At 35.2% G+C, this 21,823-nt stretch overlaps 1 protein-coding gene across 4 annotated transcripts in view; it reads right to left on the bottom strand.

Moving 5' to 3' along the window:
- PIBF1 (progesterone immunomodulatory binding factor 1) overlaps positions 1–21,823 on the bottom strand; it is a 114,203-nt gene that overhangs the window by 36,484 nt on the left and 55,896 nt on the right. For all 4 annotated transcript variants that reach the window (XM_029960850.1, XM_018071531.2, XM_018071532.2 and 1 more), the window contains 3 exons: positions 9,252–9,417; positions 6,007–6,157; positions 1,890–1,980 (listed from right to left, as the gene is read on the bottom strand). In XM_029960850.1, the coding sequence (XP_029816710.1) occupies positions 1,890–1,980; positions 6,007–6,157; positions 9,252–9,417 (408 nt within the window). The remainder of the gene's footprint in view (positions 1–1,889; positions 1,981–6,006; positions 6,158–9,251; positions 9,418–21,823) is intronic.

Here is a 21,823-nt window from a genome sequence, read left to right as displayed (position 1 = left end):
ACTTCTAAGCTCAGAAAGTGTCTTCCAAGCATATCTGAAATCCTGGCCTACTGATCATCAGATTCAGTATTCAGCAGTGATTTAGCACAATTCTTATATATGTAAATAATCTAAACTGAAGCTAATAAGGTGGGGAAAAACAAGGATATAGGCTGAAACTCAGAGAAGTTCCCAAACTATTGACAAAGGAGGAAGAAACTGAACTTTTAGGAAACGATACTATAGGACTCTCAACAGTTTCCTAAACCAGACCTACAACAGGGTTATGGAAGTTTTTTTTCCACACCCCCACACCCTTGTTCTTTTCTTCTTCTTCGTTTTTATGCAGTGTAAAGAGAAATCTTACAAGGAAACAATCTGAAGAGGCTTAAAAGAGCAAATTAAGCCATGTTTAAGTTAAGTACAACATAAAATCTTTTATGGTAGTCAGCAATATGTAACTTGGTCCACAATAGGTCTAATCTGATTGACAATCATATCGACAACATTTGAAAACAAATATATAGGGCAGAAGAAATAGTAGGTGGTCCATAAATCTTTGCTGAAAATATGAACAGACCATCATTTGCCCTTAATTCTCATTAGTAACTTTTGACATTAAATATTCTTTGTCATGGAGAAGGTGAGGGTTAAAAAGACAAACCCAATTAAATAAAATAATACTTGTAGTAAAAAAACAGCTATAAATTACAAAAACTGCAATTAAACCTTCTGAATGATAGAAATGTACACTGTGAATCTATGGTGTATGTTCACCTTGTCTTTATACTCTTCTTGGTGTGCCCACCAATGATGGTGGAGTTTCTCATTTTGGTCAAAACCTACCACTAGCACAATTATGCAGCTGACTTTCCTACACTTGAGCAATTGTGGGCACACTTGGATTATGTGGAATAAGCCTCATCCTAGGAGAACTACCATCCTAATTTTGAACAACAGCAGAGGTTTTACTGTAGTCACAGTCTAAAAGTATTATGAATAAATCCACATTCATAGAATCATTAAAGTTGGAAAAGACCCCCAAGATCCAGTCCAACCTATGACTGAACACCACATTGTCAACTAGACCATGGCACTAAGTACCACCCAGTCATTTCTTGAATCCTTCTTGGGATGGTGACTCCACCACCTTCCTGGGCAGTCTGTTCCAATGCTCGACAACCCCTTCTATGGAGAAATTGTCCAACCTGAACCTCCCATGGCATAGCTTGAGGTAATTTCCTCTTGCCCTGTTACTAGTTGCCTGGGAGAAGTGAGTCATAGCCACAACACATGGGCTCACAATGAGTCATGCAAATGTTAGTATTATTTCTTAAAGGCAATGCATAATATAAATTTATTATTTAAAAATGAGTATGAGCAAGAGGTATGTTATTCACCTACAAGTCCTTTTAATCTATTGATCAAATTATCAAATTGGTCAAATCAATGCAAACAGAAAAAATATAAGTGGAATCAGATCCTGTAGTCATAAAGATGAAATAGTGATGTTCTGAAAACTTGTCTTTCCTAATTTCCTGACATTCCTGTTTTTCTTACCATTAAATACAATAACCTTTACGGTATTAGTAATATATTTCCTATTATATAAATGTAAAGAATGTAACTAACCTGTTTTTACAGCTGCTTAGTTTTATACGATTAAAATTAATCTTTCTGAAAGTCAACAAAAAGAGATCTTAAAAAGACTTAGAAAAACATGTATATGCTCATTCATATGCATCAACCACATTAACAGGTCCTAGTCCTCAATCTATTCCCATATACTTACGTAATTAAAAAACCTCCTTATGTTAATCAAACTGGATGGATTCCAAGAGAAAATATAACGCACTTATCTTCATTTAGTTTATCTTGAATAAGTAAATTCAGGAGGTGCTTTTCTTTACCTTTGCTTTAGTCGTCTTTTGGCTGTTGTAGGAACATTAGCACCATATCCATATGAGAAGAGAACCCTTTCAGCTTCAAATTCATCTTCCACTGAAAAAAATTGCAAAAAGGTACTGTTGAAAAACAGTGCCAGAACTTATAAACTTCTAAGCAATTCTATTTATAACTCTACACATACAAAAATATTTTTCTAGAACCTAAATTTTCAGTTGGTATAACCTTCTGGACTTAAATGGAACAATTTTGTTCACAAATAACATTAATACAGTGCTATACTTTAATTTCTTACAGCACCTTTTATTTTTATGATTAACATAAGACATGAAATAAGAAAGAAAAGGAAAGGAGTTCAGAGGCTTTGAATATTCATATTATTGGTATGGTCATAAAATACATACTAGTAGTATAAGTTCAATTCAGCAGTAGAGGATTAGACTAAGTTTTTTTACTAAAGAATTAATTTTCTGTGCATATATGAGGATGTAGAGGAAGATAAAATTAGGAAGTGTTTAAGGTGACAGGACATAACGAAGTCCATGGGACCAGAAGGGACACATCTGATGTTGCTGAGGAAGCTGATGTCACTGTGAGGTTGCTAACTATTATTTTTGAAAGACTGTGGTGGTCAGAAATTTCACCACATTTGAGGAAAACAAATGTCATAAACATCTTCAGAGAAGGGCAAGAAGAAGATTCTTATGTTTATGCAAAGTAAAAATATAAAAAAATAATCTCTGCCTCCATAGATGATTGATTTTTGAAAATGCATTTCTAAGGAATTTAAACACATTACAATTGCTTTGAAAAGAAATCCCAATTGCAGCAAGATTAAAATATGTATAGATTTTCATATTTCAGCTTGTGAAATTCAGGTTTCCTCTCTGCTGTAAGATGAAGTGGGCCAGAAAAAAAAAAAAAAGAAAGAAAAAGAGAAGTGTGTGTGTGAGTTAAAGGCAGGGGCAGAGAGATGGGGACAGTGAAGAGGGGTAAAGGGGGACCATGAGAAAAGGGGAGTGGCAGGAGAGAAGGAGGGAGGACAAGTGAACACCAGCCCAGGCAGCACACAACAGCTTTGATGAATCAAGTAGTTGGGAACAGGAGAAACAAATTGAGGAAATGACATAAGAGTCCTATCTGACTCATCTTTCCTAATGCTCAAGTACCTCAAAATCAGAAATACCTCCACTTCTCAACAACTTGCACAATGCTATAGCTTCTGTCTTCACTTGCCTAATACCCTCGTAATGTTATTTTAAAAAAGGATTCTTAAAACACATTGAAGAAAGATAAAAGCCTCTAGTAGAGCATTTATGATAAGTCACATATCTAGTTATGTGAAAAATAATACAGAAATTCCAGTAAGTATGACAGAAAAATTTTACTAATGTGGCATTACAAATGCACCAGAACTTCAGGGTTGTTTTAAATATGACAGGGAACTCTCCAGTGCTGTTAAACACTTATGGTTCAGGAAAACATAAAAGTAATTTAGCTTGCCTTTGTCAATACCCTTCTTTTTGATTACAAATTCAGTGCTGCATGTTGCAGAAAAACATCAGTGAGATCCTGCCCTGTAAATTCATATCTGTCAGAAGTGTTCAGTAAATGTCAGATCATGAAAACAAGCACAAAAAAATTGAAATGTTGTAGGTATCAAGTCAAGGTAATGTTCTGTATCAGTGTGTGCTTCTCTTCTCTTCTGACATTTCAGGTTATCCACCTGACTGTGTGATGGAAAACATACATTTTACAAGTTAGCGGACACTTATTAACAACAGTTTTATATGCTACTTGCCAAAAAAGTGCCATTGTGAGGATATAGATAGGTTTGTCCTTTTCCTTAGGAAGATACTAACCATGGAAGCAAGAAAAAATCAAACAACTAGTCTACAACAAAAAAACGCTAGAGTGAAGATTTTACCCTGAAAAGGAAGACTAGATAAATGCCAAGAAAGTTTATTTTTGTTATTCATGTGGAAACCACTCAGACGCTATAAGAAGTGGGTATATAAATTCTTGATAGTTTCCTGAATAGTCTGTTTCATATCATTTCAATATTAAAAAAGTGAGGCATAATGATGGGTTACTCACAGTACAAACTCAGTGATCTCTTCCACATGCACATTTTCCAAAGGAAAAATTAAAAAGTTTATATATTTATTATTTATAATATATATAATAATATATATCATTTATATATTATATGACAAAAGCCATCTCACATGTGCAAACACACGGTTTACTAAAAAGTCCAGAGAACCCAACCTCCACTGGCATCCCCCCATATTGTAAAACAGTGGAGGCTTTATGACTCAAGAGAAAGAAAAAAATATTATATGCTATTTAAATATAAAGAAGTGACCACAGGACTGAAGACTAATCCTTATTATCGCTAAAATTCATAGAAAGTTAAAACTGTCTTCCACACAATGCCTCAGTCTAAATTATATTCCCCAGAAGACAGACTAAAGTTTTTCCATAATATATTCAATTTGAAAAATATTTCCTTTCAACTATTTTTCTACCTTTAGTTATATTTGACATGTAAATATCAGGACATAATTTGAGACACAGGAGGAAGTATATCTGTCTTCCCCTTCAAAGTGTTTTTTTAAAAAAAATACTTTTTTTCTTCTGTTTTCCCTCAGATACTAGTCTTAGTACTAGTAGTAGTATTAATCCTAACTTTCTATATCAAGTACACTATAATAATAGAAAGTTCATTATTAAATAAAAAGTAAATTGAAATAATATTAAACCGTAACGTCTTTTTTTCTCCAATGAAATCAGAAAATGAAGTAATTATATTTTAAGAGAACAGTTCATTTGGAAACTTTTATTTCTCGAAGTCATATTATAGCATAGACTGTAAATTGTAATTAAAATAGATACTTAAGAAGAAGTTAAGAATGATTTAGTTCTGTAAAATCTTTAATGCCATCCTAAGATGCATAAGAAAATGTAAAACAGTGAACAAAAACCAGCTTTCTGAACTCTATCTTCTCCTTGGAAAAAATGAAGGTAAGATCCAAAAATTCTTTATTAATACATAAATACTCTTTAAACAAGTTTCTGTATACACTTCCAAAAACATGTTACCAAATAAATATAAACATGTATATAGCAAATGTGCTTATGGTCAGATTGGAACCTTTGGGTAGTCAGGTCATTCTAAGTACAAGCTGCAGTGTATAAAATTAATAAACTATGTGCAGTCTAATTACTGAAAATACCGTGACATCACTGCATCTTGGTAATACATACTTTGATATACACTGTTCTTTGCATATAAAGTTTATGAAATTATCTTCTACCTGGAACACATTATAAATTGTGAATATTTTTTGAGGAGCAAAGAAAGAGAAAAAGATAAGAAGACAGTTGAATTAGTTTAGAATTACTCTATTCTAGTTTAGAATTGTACTCTATTTACAAACAGGCTAAAAGACTTCAGGATTAGAGTCAGAGTTTCAAATTAGAAATTACTTGCTTTGTGGACTCATTTAGGCCGAGAATCAAATCAATAGAGGTTTTACAGAAATTTTGCTGTTTGGGAACAGACATTTTTATTTTTGCCAATCAGACACAAATATGTTCAAGACTAATCAGGTATGAATTTAATCCATGGTTTAGTACTCAATACAGACTTAGCTGCAACAAACAAGTACTTAATATCCAATTATTATTAATACAACACATGGAAGAATTTTCCTCCCCTTCCAATTAATTAAAGAATTCACATTAATCATGTATTATGAAACCTATCTTTGTCTGTCAAGAAAGAGGGTTTCCTAATATTTAAAATAAATAACAGCAGAATCCTAAAAACCATATCCAATTATAATGGATTATCAGACTAAGGAAAAGAGAAATGACAGAATACTGAGATGATTTTTAATAAACACAAACTTAGACATATGGATGTTTGATACACATTTACAGATACATTTAGAAACCTGTCATTAATATTTTCATCAAAATAATTACTGTCTTGTCAGGCGTAAGGAAGGAGAATGACAGGCACTGTATTACTTTCCAAGTGCCATGAAAAAAAAGAAATCTTGTCATAATGCCAGAAACACCCCCAGACAGAGTATAACTCGTTACAGAACTTACTTTCTGCTGTTTGCAATATTATCTCATCGAGCTCTTTTTCAAGTTTTTCATAAGTATCTAGTCTTGCTTGAAACTCCGAATTCTGTGTTTGAAGCTCAATAATGCGTGTTTCACTAGAAGCCTGAAGACTATAAAATTCCTTCGTAAGCACCTATGAGAATGAATAATGAAAATACCAGAGATTCAAGCATTACAGCTACTTTTGAAAGCGGCAAAATACAATACATGTAAAATGCATAGCAGTAGGATATTAAATATTTCATGTAACTTTTGCACAGAAAAGATTAAAATACTTTAAAAAGTAGTTATTTTTTCAATTATATGATTTTGCACAGATTACAGTCTCGAGTCATATCACTTATGCCTATCTCCAAAGGCATAACTCTAAGAATCACTGAAAAAGCTGCAAGAATTTTAAAGTTAGGAAAATCAAGGTAACAACTAAAAAAATTCACACACGGCAGTCAGAATAGCGTAAATGCAATTATTTTTGTTGCTTTAATGGGATTCAGATTTCAGTTTATCAATTCTTTTAAACAAAAAACCTCATGTTCAAAAGTAAAAGTTATGAAGGCCTGTATAATAACTAAAGTTTGATAGAGTGCTTTATAACAGGAAACAACACTGACCACATAAATATACAACAAACTGGAATAAGCAAATTCTTGAGAAGTAAAGTAGTAATCTACATGCTTTGCAGAAAAATCCCACCAAAACAGGTAATGTAATAACCAGGTGGGTACTGCAGTTAAATTTAATACTAGTTTCCTAAGTAAAAATCACACACATTCAGAATGACAAGTGAATACAGATCTTGAGACACAGAAATATATGAATAGTGTACATAGCAGTAATACCAGATTCACTGTCAACACCACTAAAGAATGCAAAATGCTTAGAGAAACAAGCCACCAGAATATAAAAAGATCAGTCTAGTGTCACAGAAGAAATAAATGTATAGGTTAAGGCTCAGCAGCATATAAACAATCTGTTTCCTAGTTAGCAAGAGAAACTACTCTACGCCCCAAATAAAAGCAAGAGTTAGTTCACAAACCAGCTGTAGTTGAGCCACAAGACACTAGTGACCACATTATGAATAAAGATTAGTATCCTAGAAGAAAGGTAAGGAAAAAACCTTAGTGCATAAATGTTATATTTAAGAAAGGAAATAAAAACCCTAAGAGAATTCAATCATAAGGAACAAAAAAAAAAAAACTTCAGACATCAAATATTTAAGTTCTGCAAGAACATTTCTTCATGAAAGAGCACTGGTTGAAAAGTGTCTCTCTAAAGAGAAAAAGAAGTGCCAAAAGTGTTAGTGGAATTGAAAGTCAAATATTCAAGTTATAATTACATCAAATAAATATCCACAAAGAAAACGGAAATATAACTCAAATTGAACTACATTCTCCAAGTTTCACACGTCTGTGCAATTAAAACTCTGTTTAGCAACCTCTAAGTCTAGCAAAACTGGCATTTGCAGTGTTTGTGACCACAACCAACCTCATCAGCCAGTATCTGAATGTCCCAATACAGACAAAACAAGAAATTACAGTCTATCTAAAACTCTCTGTTTCCACTCTATAGTTCCTGGGACCTGAAGATTGGCATCCTTTTCCAAAAAACAAAGGCTGCCATTGCTGGCACTTTCTTCTACCCTTCCAGTTTCTGCCCTGATATTTGATTTAAACGTACACTGACAATCTCATTTAAATCTCACAAACTGGACTTCATGATATGATTTTGGGACTAACTGTGGACAGGTAAAGAAATATTGTTTTAAAGTAAATTTTCTCTGTGGAATACTCACATTTCCAAGACTAAAACAAGTGAACAGGATATGATACATTTTTGGAAGTACATGTTTGAAAGATAATAAATCCTAAGCTTGTAGAGATAAGCAGTCATTCAGGTCTATGTAAATAGGTGCGTTGTGGGTGCAGGTGCCCAGATTGTTCCTCTCAGCCAAAGCAGTGGCACCCCCAGGAAACTGTACTTAATTAAGGACAAAAATGCTGCATGGCAGTGAGGAGTGAAGGAAAAAATGTGAGAAATTTCCATGGCGCTGACACTAAGGTGAGGGAAGGAGGGGAGGAGGGGTTCCATGTGCCAGAGCAGAGGTTGCCTTGCAGCCCATGGTGAAGCAGGTTGCCCTCCTGCAGACCATGAAAGCACACCGAAGCAGATGTCCACACTACAGTCCATGAGGACCCCAGGCTGGAGCAGGCGGACATGCCCCAAAGGCACTGCAACCTCTGGAGAGCCCAAGTACGAGATTTTCTCCTGAAGGAAAAAGAAACCCAGAGGATCCACACCAGAGCAGGATAAAAGTGTGAGGAGAAAGAACCATGGAGAAGAGCTGTTAAGGACTGACTCAAACCCCCATTTCCCATCCCTCCCTGCAGTGCTGTGGGACAGGGAGGTACAAGAGTCAGAAATGGAGAAAAGTTAACACATAAGAGAATGGAGTGGGGAAAGATGTTTCAGTTTTTTTCTTTGTTTCCCATCATCTAAATGTGTGTCAATTGGTAATAAGTGAAATTAGTTTTCCCCAGGTCAAATCTGTTTTGTCCATGATGGTAACTGGTAAGTGATCTCCCTATCTTTATACCAACCCATGTACTTTATAGACTTATTAGACTTATTTACCTCAGCCCCATTCTCTTCAGGAAGAGGAATGAGAGTGGCTGGATGGGTGTCTGGCACCCAACCAAGGTCAACCTACCATGCTAGGAGTAGCAAGGTTAGGTCTTTTCAATTCTGTATACACCATGCTCTCTTTCACTTTTTTTAGTTGCAAAAATTTGTTCCAGAATTGCATATCAATAAAAAGTATTTTATTATGTAACAGCACTATTACAGATCCTAGTTTTAAATAATGATACTGAATTCACCATAACTGATCTGGTGAAACTGTCTTCTTTCCCTACAATTATCACATAGACTGACATAAGCAGCTTTGTGATAAAAGCAGTATATATACCTCACATGAATGATGCACTCTCTTCAACATCTCTCCATGAGAGATTGTTTTGCCTTCTTCCTCTCTCTGAAGTCTTATTCTCCACTAAAGTGATGAAACTTAATAAGCTTTGTCGTTCAATCTTACCTCAGCAGAATTTGGTGGAGATACTAACTCATCCATGTTACGTTCTTTGTTACTTTCCCCCCAAACTTTTCCATTTTAAATTCTAATTGAAAACAACTACATAATGCCTGATAAAATGTCTCTTTATATAACATACCTCCAGCTTTCTCTGATATTTCTCACATTCCATTTGGCACTGTGAAAGATTCTTAGCTGTTTCTTGTTGCAGGAGTTGAACATGTTCAGTTTCAAAGGACTTTAACTTACTTTGGTGAAGAAGTTCAGCTACTTTGCTTTCTGTGCCAAGCTGCATTTGTCTGTACCTGAAAGGAAAATGAAAAAATAAGTTTTAATGATTCAAAAATAAGCAAACACAGAATATATGCTAGTTCTGTTCATTGCAGGTATAAATTTCAAGAACCAATACAGTATTTTGAAAGTTTCATAGGTATTAGTATGGTTATCTATGTAACTATTGTAACCTGTATTTGAAACATCATTAGGAAAATTCAGTATTATAATGACAATGCAACACAATGTATGGAAAACTCAGTCTATGCCTTTCCTAAATATGTAGTTAATAATCAAATGACAATGACCTCACAGTATACCTTATTTTTTCTTATTTTTAAAAATGTTAGATCAATGTGAATCTGTTTCTTGGCACACAAATGCATGTAGTGAAGTCTTTTCCTGGGAGAGATACTAAGGAAATATTTCCTCTCTTTACCAACATGTGTTACATGTGATAGGGAGAAGTGGTATTAGGCATCAGTGATATCAATGGTGCATCCCTTGGGATATCATGAATATCAGCTACACTACTTTTTCCTGCACCCAATAGACATGAAGAACTGTCAGACCACAATGGTGTATTAATTTCCACAGTCACTCAGAACCACAGGTCCTTCAAAAAAAGCAGAAATGAAGTATAACTTTGAGAAAATCACTACAACGTAATTTTAAGTGACAGATAAATAATATTCTACTCAGAAATGGACTTCATCTATTTTACTCATTCATTCTACTTAACAGACAATCTCAAAAACGAGGTATAAAAAGGTTTGCTGATAGAATACTAAATTACTGGACTGTAGAAAATTAGAGTAAGGTGAAGAACAGCAGAAAACCTCATGAATCTTAGCATTAAATAAGATATGAAATTAAAGGAGATATATGCAAAGTAAATCACAGGTTTTAAAAATGCTCCTAACCATCTACATAGAGTGATGAACTCCTAGCTGACTGTTTTCATTCATGACTGAGATCTTGGGATTATAATATATAAATCCATTAAAACTTTGGTCCAGTTTTAAATAATGCTCAAAACTAGCATTTTGGGAATTACTGTAAAAGCAATAGAGAAAATATAGAAATCACTGTGTCACTTTGCAATTCCATGTCGCTGCCTGCATTACTGAGTGCTGACAACCATCCTAGTACTTCACCTCACAAGGAATAGAGTTGGTAAAGCATCAGAGAAGGGTAGTTAGGACTGCCTTTGACAACCAGCAACACTGCACACTTACACAATCGCACTGTGTGCAATAAATTACTTCAGCAAGCTACGACTCTACAGCTTGGAAAAGAGAGGGAAAAGGAAGAAATAGGAAGCCTGTAACATCATGAGCAGCATGGAGAACGAAAATAGGAGTCGACTGTATTTTCGAATAGATGAATGAGAAAGCAACTAATGAGGCAGAATGTAAACAAATATAAGTTGCTATTCATACATGAAAGCTGTGAAATTCCTTACCATAAGATGCTGGGGATGCTAAAAATTAACACTTTCTCAAGAGAACACTGAACAACTTGCAGCAGAGAAATCCTTTGATAACTAGTAAGTGGAAGATGGTACTTCTCACACCGAAGCCACTTAACAACAAATGGTTAGATTGCCAGATGAACCTTTACTCCAACCCAGCATGGCTGTTATGTTACTTGCCATTTGTCAAATTGCAGTTGCAACACAATTCCAGTCTATTTAGCACCTTATCTTTAGGTGGGATTGAGAGTGTTTAACAAAAACAAGGGGATTACTTCAGATATTTTCCCTGAGGATTTCAAATGTAGGAATGTTTCTAAGGCACAAAGAGGAAGCAATTTTCACTGGAATTAACTTGAATAGAACAAACAGGTGCCATTATGATGCCCCTGATAATCACTCTGAAGACATCTGTGTATGTGTAAACAGTCCAATGCATGAATGAGATTGTTCCCACACAGGTTGAGACTGGAAGTTCTGCTTACTGAGCTCATGAAAAGGTTTTTCTTTTAAAAACAATTTTCTTTTTCAGTAGTAAGACATTTGTTCTCAGTGTTACTGCACTCAAACTGCTAAATGCCAGTTACCTATCTAGATATCGACTACTACTGTCATTTTTGTTTGGGGATGCTTTTCAAGTGCGGATAATTTAAGTATTTCATCACTCCTTCCTGACTGTATGTTCCTATTTTCATTTTATGATACAAAAAAAAAATTCAGCACTTTTGAATTCTCCATATTTTGTACATGACTGGCTGCAGACATGATACTAAATCTTTTCTGGTATACACATTGTTTACAATGCTGGGAAGAATGCTTTGTTCCAAAATGAGTAAGTCTTCACAAAGATACATGCCATCCAGCCAACAGTGCAGTGAAACCCACAAATTTATTTAATTACTAGTCATATTTATCGACTCTAAACAACAAATTTGCACCTTCCACCTCAACACAAACAATACCTTCCTGTCCACAGCTTCAGACCTTGGATTAGTCTGAGGTTCAATGATCTGTGCTGTACTGAGCTTCCACATCGGAAACACGCATAAACTTATGCAAAGCAGAAGTAGGTACTTTGTATCTATTTGCTATACTTTCCAGAGAAGTCTGTAGCTCTCTGATGATTCTACTTAATCAACTGGGTGTTTCCAGAGCATGCTTCTCAACCCAGTCATGAACAGTAACTTCAGAAATTTATTTTCTTTCTGCTTTGTTTTGGAAATTCGAAGCAGCTTACATGTGCGTGATCTGTTTTGTACTGACAAGGTTACAAAGGGTCAGTTTTCTTTTGACCTTACTACACTGTTGATCGGACTAGTAACTCCTCCACCGTAGCACCATTCAGAGTTTCTTTGTCATATTTGCTTTTACTTGGCCAGATAGTATCTCTGGTTTCTTGGCTACTATTTCAGCACAAGTGTGTGTGCATGTGTGTATAGAGTCATGTAACACAATGTGCTGAAACACATTCCTTCATCTGCCTAGATGGTCTCTAAGAGAAAACAAAAGAAAACAAAACCACCCTATGCTTTAATACTACTATTACGGAAAAAAACCCTGTGGAATGTGGGTCTGCAGGATTTTTCTCCATCAAGAAATTTTAGCAAACTTGATATAATGAAAGAGTAGAGATTTTAATCTCACAGAAGAATGAGGGTTGAGAATGAAAGGGAAATTACAGATTGAGCCAATGAAAAAGAATGGAAAAGAAAAAACATATGTAAGAATCATCTAGAATGAGGTTCCAGCTTCATTATGTCTCTGTGCCATTAGGCTGACCAGTCAATGATGCCTGAATTGTGCTAAGGCAGAGACACAATGGTTATAAAAAAAGTTATTTCTAGAGTAAAGTAGAAGATGGAGTATTCAGAGACAGATTTATACTCTGGTTTGTAAGGATGGTTTAAAGATTTTTCAAATCAGAGGAGTTTGTTTTTGCAAACAGTGGATAATGAAATAATAATTTGTCAAAATCTGCATAAAATGAGAGCAAATGGAAAGATTTCATGGTAAAATCATGCAGTGTGTATACAGAAGAAAGTATGGCAACCAACTGGTTTTTTTGAATGGAGGAACCACAAAACACATCAGCACAGCCTAACCTAATACCGATAATCAAAGATTTCTGTCATATATGTATAAAGTGAGATTCACTTAGCATTTCCAACTTCTTAAATGAGACAGTAACTGTAATGTTTTTAACTAACTGAAATAGACTCTTTTTCACCATTGTCTATCCCATTTACAAAACCTGAGATGTACAGCAGTACTCAAAAAGGTAATTGAACAATGAAGTACATTAGAAGACAATAAATTTGTAAAATGAAGCATCCCAGCAGCAGCAAATCCTAATGTTAAGCTTATTAATAAGAAAGAATGCCAAGCAAATACAAATAATATGTCTTCCAAAGGAAGTCCTACCAACATGATACAAAACACCAACCCCTTCTAATTTTGCAAACCTGATTATACCAACCTGAAGTTTTTTGGGATATATTTTAGAAATTATTTGCAAGTTTAAAAATATTAAGAAAACCCTGTAAGTTTTGAAATCATCCAGAGTCCACAGCTGAGTCAGTTCCAGATTTAAGATTTTTAAAATAATTAGAATATACTCTTCTATTTGTACAAATGTCTGTGCTTTGTTTCAGTGCCAAATTTGCAACACAACCTAAATGCTACAGACATTTCCTCCCTAACCTATTGCAAACCTACTTCCAGTCCCAACATGTCCTCTAATGTTCCTGCCCTTCTCCCTCTCTGTCCCAGCACCAGCCCTGATGTCTTCTGAATTCCAATTCTATTTTCATTCTTTATACACAGGGCATCTGTTTTTCTTCTTACCTATGTTCATATCTTACTCAACTTCCATTCCTATCTTGTAGCTGTACTCTCCTAATTCTGGTTTTCTTTTGTCTCTAATCCTATGTCACCTTGTCATTTAGCATCCTTCATCAAATCCTACCCAGACTTCTTGTAATATGAAGTTCAAATCCCAGTTTAACTTTGTCACCTGCAACTGAGTCTGGCTGTTAAGGTTTCCTCACTTCTAAAGATTCCCAAGCTAAGTACAAAAGCACAGAACTGAATTTTCCTTACTCTTCATTGTCCCACTTGGAGTCACTGGAGTAATAGTGGTCTAGATAGGCCTAAATTAAATTAAAGTCATGCCACAGACTGCACAAACGCTGTCCTTACATGCAGCAAACTGTGAGACTCCAGTTCAAACACTGGCATTCAAAGGATCTGGCTTCCACTGGTTCTCTTGTTGATCCTTGGTATTAAGAACTGGTTGGCTCCTTTCTGAGCAATCAAAAATTTCCCCGGAAATGCATTCACACGCTACCCATTAAGTAACTGCAAATGTAGGAACTCTGATCCGTAGTTTCAAATGCTTTCATTGTTCAGCTTTTCCAGCACTGCACATAAGTCAGATGAGTTATATATCTAGCTGGTTTCACAAACTGAAAGTCTGTTCTAATATTTACTACAAAATGAGTAAGAAAACTGTCATTCCTCATTTAAATACACATATTTTATGAAGATTTTCACACTAAGTTTATAGGCACTTCAGTCTTTTGTACTATTTTTTGATTCATTCATGCCTTGAAAATAATTTATTTCTGATCTGGTCTAAAATAACAATGCACTTAGTAACAACACATTTAAATACCTTCAACAAACAACAAAGAAGTTCTGAGTATAATGACAAAACAGAAGATGAAGCACGTCATCTACAAATTGTTTAAACAATGAAAAATTTGTTTGCTGATATAATTTTCACTTAACATTTATTTTCCCCAAACAACATGCTGAGATTTTTTTATAGCACACTATTCCTGGTTCAGGTTGTAATTAAAAAAAAAATCCAGAAACACATAGCTTAAATGCTAAAGGGGAAACTTGATTTAACATGTAAGTTCTTACCAGATGCCACATTTGCTTTGTATCAAGTAATTAAACATACAGTACTCTTGCATGTGATTCAGTAAAATCTGCGAGAGAAAGCTTAGAAGCTTTGTTTAAAGCTGCTTGCTTCAAAGCAGATTTTTGTGTTTTGCAGCATTCTAAGCATTTATTTTGCATTGGCCTCTGATCCTCATTCTGTCAAAACAAATTCCTTGGAGGCAACACTTCCACATAGTATTTCACCGTGTGTAGGAAGCGCTAGTTCCAAACATCCAGACTCAGCAAGATAAACATCTGGTTTACACTACCTGTAGCTTCAGGACACCTAAACTCAAAATTAGTTTTGCAATAAACAGGAGTTCTTCAGTATGTAGAACCCATGTATTCCTTCTATCCTAACTAGACTAATGCCCAGAATACACCAGGCTGGACACTTTTCCCTGCATCACCCAATGAGAACATGCATACTTCCCGTGTATTCCTATGCCTTATTCCATAGAAAGAAACAGGTTAGCTGCTGCACTGATCTTCTCACTAACCTGTTACATGACTCGGAAGGAGCAAAGTTAAAGGTGGAGCAGTAGAATATACATCTAAAAGGTGCATCATGATGAATTACTATATAGGCAACTGCTTATCTCTGTTAATTCCTCTACAACAGCTACAGTGAGCTAGTTACCATGATGAGTGTTCCATCTCTTAAGAACTGGAAGAATAAACAATATAAAAGATGTGTCTGTTTTAGATATATCTGCTGAATCATGCTGATTGACAGGGACTGAAATATTTTTTGTTTCCTTGTCTCTGGACTATGCAATAGTGCTTCCTTTCATTTCACTCTGACTCTGTAAAACTTAAGATTAGCTCCTGAACTGAGACATAACTTCAACAATATTGGCAGAGACTGCTTCAGCCTAGCCTATGCTTTGAGTTACACTTCAGTCATGAGAATTTCATAAAAAAACTTCAGTAGGGAGTTTTCTCTCAATCCTGGAGCTCTGATGGATGTCAAATATAGTCTTTCACTCCCTAAAAGTGAAATTATTAATTTTGGGCTACTTTAAAAAAAGAAGAGCAACTCCTGTCATGCTTTTTTTAAAAAGTAAAATAGGGTGTGGTTGCAACTCTGATAGTTCAGTGCTGCTGATGCATGCTTAGCTTGCTCAAAGTCACTTACCTAGACTGTTATTCGCCAGTTTGAGTAATCAGTCCTGATTAACTCTTTTTTATGTGCTTCAATGAAATAAACACACTATCTATTCAAATAACCTAACTCAACTTTATCAGTATGAAGACATTAGTAACAGCATCCTTAACAAAAAGAAAGGATCTGAAGAAACCAATAAACATATAATAAGGGATGTGATATAATTTCAGTGCTTCCTCCTCAAAAACTATTTTTAGATACATAAACAGGAGAATAGAGTCACCTTGGTAATTTTTAGGAATCTAATGGTAGTTGCTTTTCTTTTTGCCTAGGTACATTAGTCAAGATATATAACCTTGTGTTCTTATTTATGTTTCTGGGGATGATAAGTTCTAAATCTATAAAGAACTATATAAATGTGAAACATAGGAATCATCAGTATACATGGCTGGTCAGGGAATACCTACAAGATTAGCTATTTCAGAAGATGTAGGTACAGAGATAACTAGTTTGTAAATCCAAAAATGGAAATTACCACCTCACAAGATCCCCTGAATGAAGCTTCAAAATAAGCCCAAAGAAAGATAAAAGATTCATCTTTTTCAAACAGAAAGGCTATGAAATGAGTTCTCTAAAGCCTAGTGAAGAGATACCACAGGAAATAGCTTCAGAATTCTCCAAAGTCCAGGGCAACCATCTAAAGTGGAAACAAGCTAAAGGGTGCAGACAGCAGCACCCAAAGCCAAAAGCAGTCAGAAGAAGCTGAACAGTTCTACTGTTTCTGGCACAGCCTTGATACACTGCACAAAACTATCTTTTGCATCTGTCTGCACTAGCACATAAAATGGCAAAAGTCACCAATCTCGAAAGTATGAAAACCATGCTGAACAGAGGTGGACCGAACATCTGGACAAGCAGCAGAATAAGCATGATTAGATTTTTCATTGCCTAATCAACATCTTTGCTCAAACAAATAAAAACTTCACTAAAAAAAAAAAATCACTTTGAAGCCACAGATTGAAAACAGTCCCTGCTCTGCAATATGGTTTTCTGTATTGAACACATTTTAATCCAAGAGCAAAGAACCCAAAGTATATTTATTAAAACCTCATTATGTCTTTAGTCAGATTTTCTGTGTATAGGCTAATTCAGTATTCTGGGAAGTTTCAGAGTGCCAATATGTGCAGGTAGTTTGACTTTACATGGCTCAAATACATTCTGAGGTAACATTACTGACCCTGTCAGCTCAAACTGCCCCTTGGTATGCATTTGTATGCATTCCCTTCACTGATAAACTAGGGAAATAATTCTTCTAGATGGTAGCTGAAACAAATGTAAGATTGATAATTAAAGAAACATGACATAACTATAACTAAACCATCAAATTTGCATGAAGTTCTTGAGGTGAACAATCAGTCAATATTCCTAATACAGTGTAGATCCTCTCCAGGGAATAGATTTTTTCTTTAGTAGATTTTTTTTCTTAAATAGATTTTTTTCCTTAACTAATCAATCCACGCTAGTATCACGGTGAATAAAGAACAGTGCACCCAAACATGCATGTACGTACACACACGCAAAACCCAAACTCTGAAAGAAATCATAAAACCTTCTTTGCTAAAGCTAGTAGATGTTTCAACTATTTTTTAAAAAAATATTTTAAGTCACAAACTTTAAACTTCTGCAGACACTGAAAAGAAGTTGCTGACGACTTCTGATATACACACATAGGTCAAGTCTAAACCATAAACGCATAAGTGGAATGTGACTTAAGGAAATAAACTCTCTGGATGTTCATGCTTTCAAGGTTATTTGCCTTTTCTATTATTTAGAAGATTCACATTGTGAACACATTGATCTGTACATTGCATATACTTTTCTCTCCAACCTTTTCCCTTTGTTATTCTTTCTACAAACTAGGTTGCATAAAAACCATAAAATTAAAACTGGAATGCAAAGATATTTTGAAAGAATATTATGGGTCATGCAGGGGGTATACAGATACGTTGTAGACCTATAAAGAAACTACTACTGAGCAAAAGGCGATTAACCATCTCATACAACTTTGATAAAACTTTGCAGTAAACCAGAGGCTGAGAGTAACAAAAATAACAGTCTAAATAATGAAATTCAAATCATATTTTACACATTAGAAATATAAAAAAATTCCACACTGTTTATGAAGAAAAGAAACTTAAATATGTATCAGCAATCTTATCTTCTACCCTCCACAATAGCTTTTGTCTGTGGTTGTATATGCTGCCATTCCTCTGATTTAACAGAAAATTAACTAAGATATTTTTAGATGTAATTATATACTTAATAAAAGATAATTACTGTATGATTTTTAATTCCATTAATGTAAAAAGAGAAAAAGTCAATATGACTGACAGAACAGCAGTTATACCACTGACAACAGCAATAACTGTCTCTTTTTAACAAATAAAATCTAAAAAGCATTAAAATCACAGACAGCTACAAGCAGAAGAAAAATGTTTGGAATGCCATATACCTCCTTAAAACAGAAATGAACATACAAATATGTAAGTTCTTAACTCCATAAATGCAACCTTTATGTAACTAAGAATACAAAAACTAAAATTCTGCTCCATACAGTTATGGAAGTTTTTGTATGAAAAAATAAGAAAAGGAAAGGTTATCACTGAAGCTTCCCAGAAAAGGACAGGGAGAGAAATGAGAAAGTGGGGGCAAATCTTTTGAGATGAGGCTAACTGGGAGACCATCAGACAAAGCTCCTCTGACATATGAAAAGACATATGTAACTACTATATTAGCAGAGAGACTGCTTACTCCCCCTCCCTTTTCCCCACTGAAAACCAGGCAGAGTAGGTCAGAAGGTTAGGGTTCAAACTGCCATAATTTAGCAAATGATTGCTATGTCCTTTATATCACACATAACAGGTTTGATTTCCCGATAAGCATAGTTCAAAGTACAGGCATACCTTGTTATCTGTCAAGGAGATGTTCCTACAAGTGCTACAGTTAGCAATGAGGGACAGCAAAGTAACTTTTCCCCTAAAAATTAATGTAATGGATGGCCTTGGTGTTTGCAATGACTTATGAGAGGCCAGTGTATTGCTGCCTAATATTCCATTTATTCCTCAGTAAAATTACCTCTTAAAAATAAGATCTCAATGATGCAAATGCAAAACAATTATTAAATAATTCAGATTGGATGGGATTTCAGAGGCTATCTAGTCCAACATCGCGCTCAGAGCAAGGTCAACTATAAAATCACACCAGGTTGCTCAAAGCTTTAGCCACTTGAGTCTTGAAAACTCAGGGATGGAGACTGCTCATGCTTGGTTGTAGTGAAAAGATTGTCCTTATACAAAGTCAGAATCTCCTGTTTCAACTGATGCTCTCTCATCCCCCTACCATGCCCTGCTGTGAAGGGCCTGGCTCCATCTCCACGCTTGTAGGCACTAGGAACACTGCTGATAGGCACCCCAGAGCCAGACTGAACAAACCCCTCGTCAGCCCTTTCTCACAGGGCAAATGCTCCAGCCCTGACCGTTCTGCTGGCTCTCTACTACGTTCACTCCAGTTTATCATTATGTTGCTTGTATTGAGATGTCCCAAAAACGGACGTTCCTTGATGTCTTGACTATTGTGCTGCTAATACAACGCAGGACGTTGTCAGAGTACACTGTTGGCTAATACTGAGCTTGCTGTTTACAAAACACATTTGTTCCTCTCAAATAAGGATGCTCAAACACAAGATAATCTGCATTTCCTTATTAGTAGTTGAATGCTACACAGTAGCTATTAATATATGAAAAATTATGTACCAAAGATTGCTATAAGTGTACTTCCAGCAGTTGTTTTAAACAAAGTATGATACTGGAAAAATCCATGGCTTTCCATCTGTCTTTCAGAACTTAAAAGAACTTCCATTTAGGTGCCTGTAGGCCATCAGGCATGCTTCAGTGCAACTAGGCAGCTCAGGGGAGTTTTTGTTAGAAGAGAAAAGGATGGAAAGACACAGCAATGGTAACAGCAGAGAGGGATCTTACAAAATCAAAGCATACTAAAATGACTGACAGACAACCAGTGGGTAGGGGAGCACTACTGGATCTGTCTTCTTTCAAGTAAGAGATGTAAAATATCCTTTCCTATGCAGTGACAGTAATTGGAACCATATTAACATTACCATTAATGGGAAAACAAAGGAGACAGTGTGAAGACCGATCTTCATTCATATGACTTAAAAAAAAAAAAGCTCATCAATGGTATTTCAGCTCTAGAGAAAACTATCAAATAATAAAGTGCTGTATATAGCTAGTTTGTCTTAAAGTCTTAAAGTGTAGATACCTGTGTGTGTCATTATTCAGAAATGAAACATATATTGTTTCTAAAAATTATTTTTCTGAACTGTACCAATCTTTCAAATCAACCAGAGAATCTTCTGAAGATATTGTAAGAACAATAAACACACAGACAACGGCATTAATAGCACTAGAGAATATGGAAGATACTCTTGCAGCCCAAAACAAAAGGAAGGAGCTACAGTCACATTCTGCATGCTTTTAACATCTTCAAGCGGAGCAATAAATGAATCCTGAACAGATACATCACCAAGCTGTTTATGACACTAATGAAACAATCTCATTTCTCTTCATTTGCAAACAAGAAAAAGTGCAATGAATCTAAACTTTCTATAAAGCAGCCTATCCCAATAAATTCTTCAGTTATCAAATTATCCTATATTACCTGCTGAGGCATGTAAAATGTGAAAATACTTCAAAAATGCAGTAACTACTGTGAAAAATAATCAGTTAACTCCAAGCTGTCTCCACTCTTGAGCATATTTGCTCTCACAACATACTTTTCTGTATTTTATCAGTCATCTGACAAGTTTTACAAAATTTTTATAGACAGACACAACTTTGCCTTTATTACTCAGGTTATTAATTTCAAAGACTAGTATTGTGGAAAGCAGCTAAAAAAGAAAACAAAATCCAGGTCTTAATTTTTCTATTTCCCTCCCATTTTCTCTGTTCTCTCTCACCATTTCAACAATTCTTTCTTCAGCTGAACTATCACAACCCCTGCAATAACCACACCTGAGAAATAAAATTTTCCTTCTTCTTGTAGTGGACTTGAAAACAAATGTTTGTTCCTTTGCATCTTTTCCCCTAATGGGACCTGTGGACAAGACACTCCTGATCTCCAAATATTCCCTGTCCCAACTGAGTAGTACGTCTTTTTATTGAGGAAGAAAGAGAAAACTCCTACTACTCTATGTGTTCAGTGCTTGTTTCATTTCATCCCTGCCACCATCCATTCTTTCTGCAAGGAGCCCTAGAATATGGTTACATTTATCACATTACTAGGGAAGCAACTGCAGATGCAATTCTTGTACTCACTGAACAGCAGATGGAAAGTTCCCTCTAACATATCATATTGTTAACATTAACTCCTTTGATAAAGGACCACATTCACTGAACAGTATGTTAAAACATGGCTTTAACCCTTTGCATTCTTATGGTTTACAAGAAAGACTTCCATTGAATGGGGGCTTAAATACAGGTAGGAAAAGTTAACTCCCTTTAAAACTGGAAGAATGAACTGTTGTACTTCAATCTGACCACGCTAGTTACTGGTTCTGTGTGAATATTAAGTCATGACTGAAAAACAGTCTAGTTACCACTGTACTTCAGTCAACCTTGTTTTGTGTGATGTGCAATTCTTTTGCCTTCTTTACTACAATAAGGTTTCAGGAGATGGAGGTGTTTAATATTCTTGCAAACTATTTTAAACTGTATTCCCCTCTGAGCTTCATGTTCAGCATTCCATTCTTCCACAGTTAAGAGTCTGAACCAGGTTAGAACCAGACTTTAGGCTTAATCTAAAACTACCTAACAGGGTAATAGTTCAACTTGCC

The sequence above is a fragment of the Manacus vitellinus genome, unplaced genomic scaffold (assembly GCF_001715985.3).
Source record: "Manacus vitellinus isolate BGI_N305 unplaced genomic scaffold, ASM171598v3 scaffold_2_pilon, whole genome shotgun sequence".
Lineage (NCBI taxonomy): Eukaryota > Metazoa > Chordata > Aves > Passeriformes > Pipridae > Manacus > Manacus vitellinus.
The sequence above is the reverse complement of the archived record's forward strand: the minus strand, read 5'-3'. Positions and strand labels throughout refer to the sequence as shown.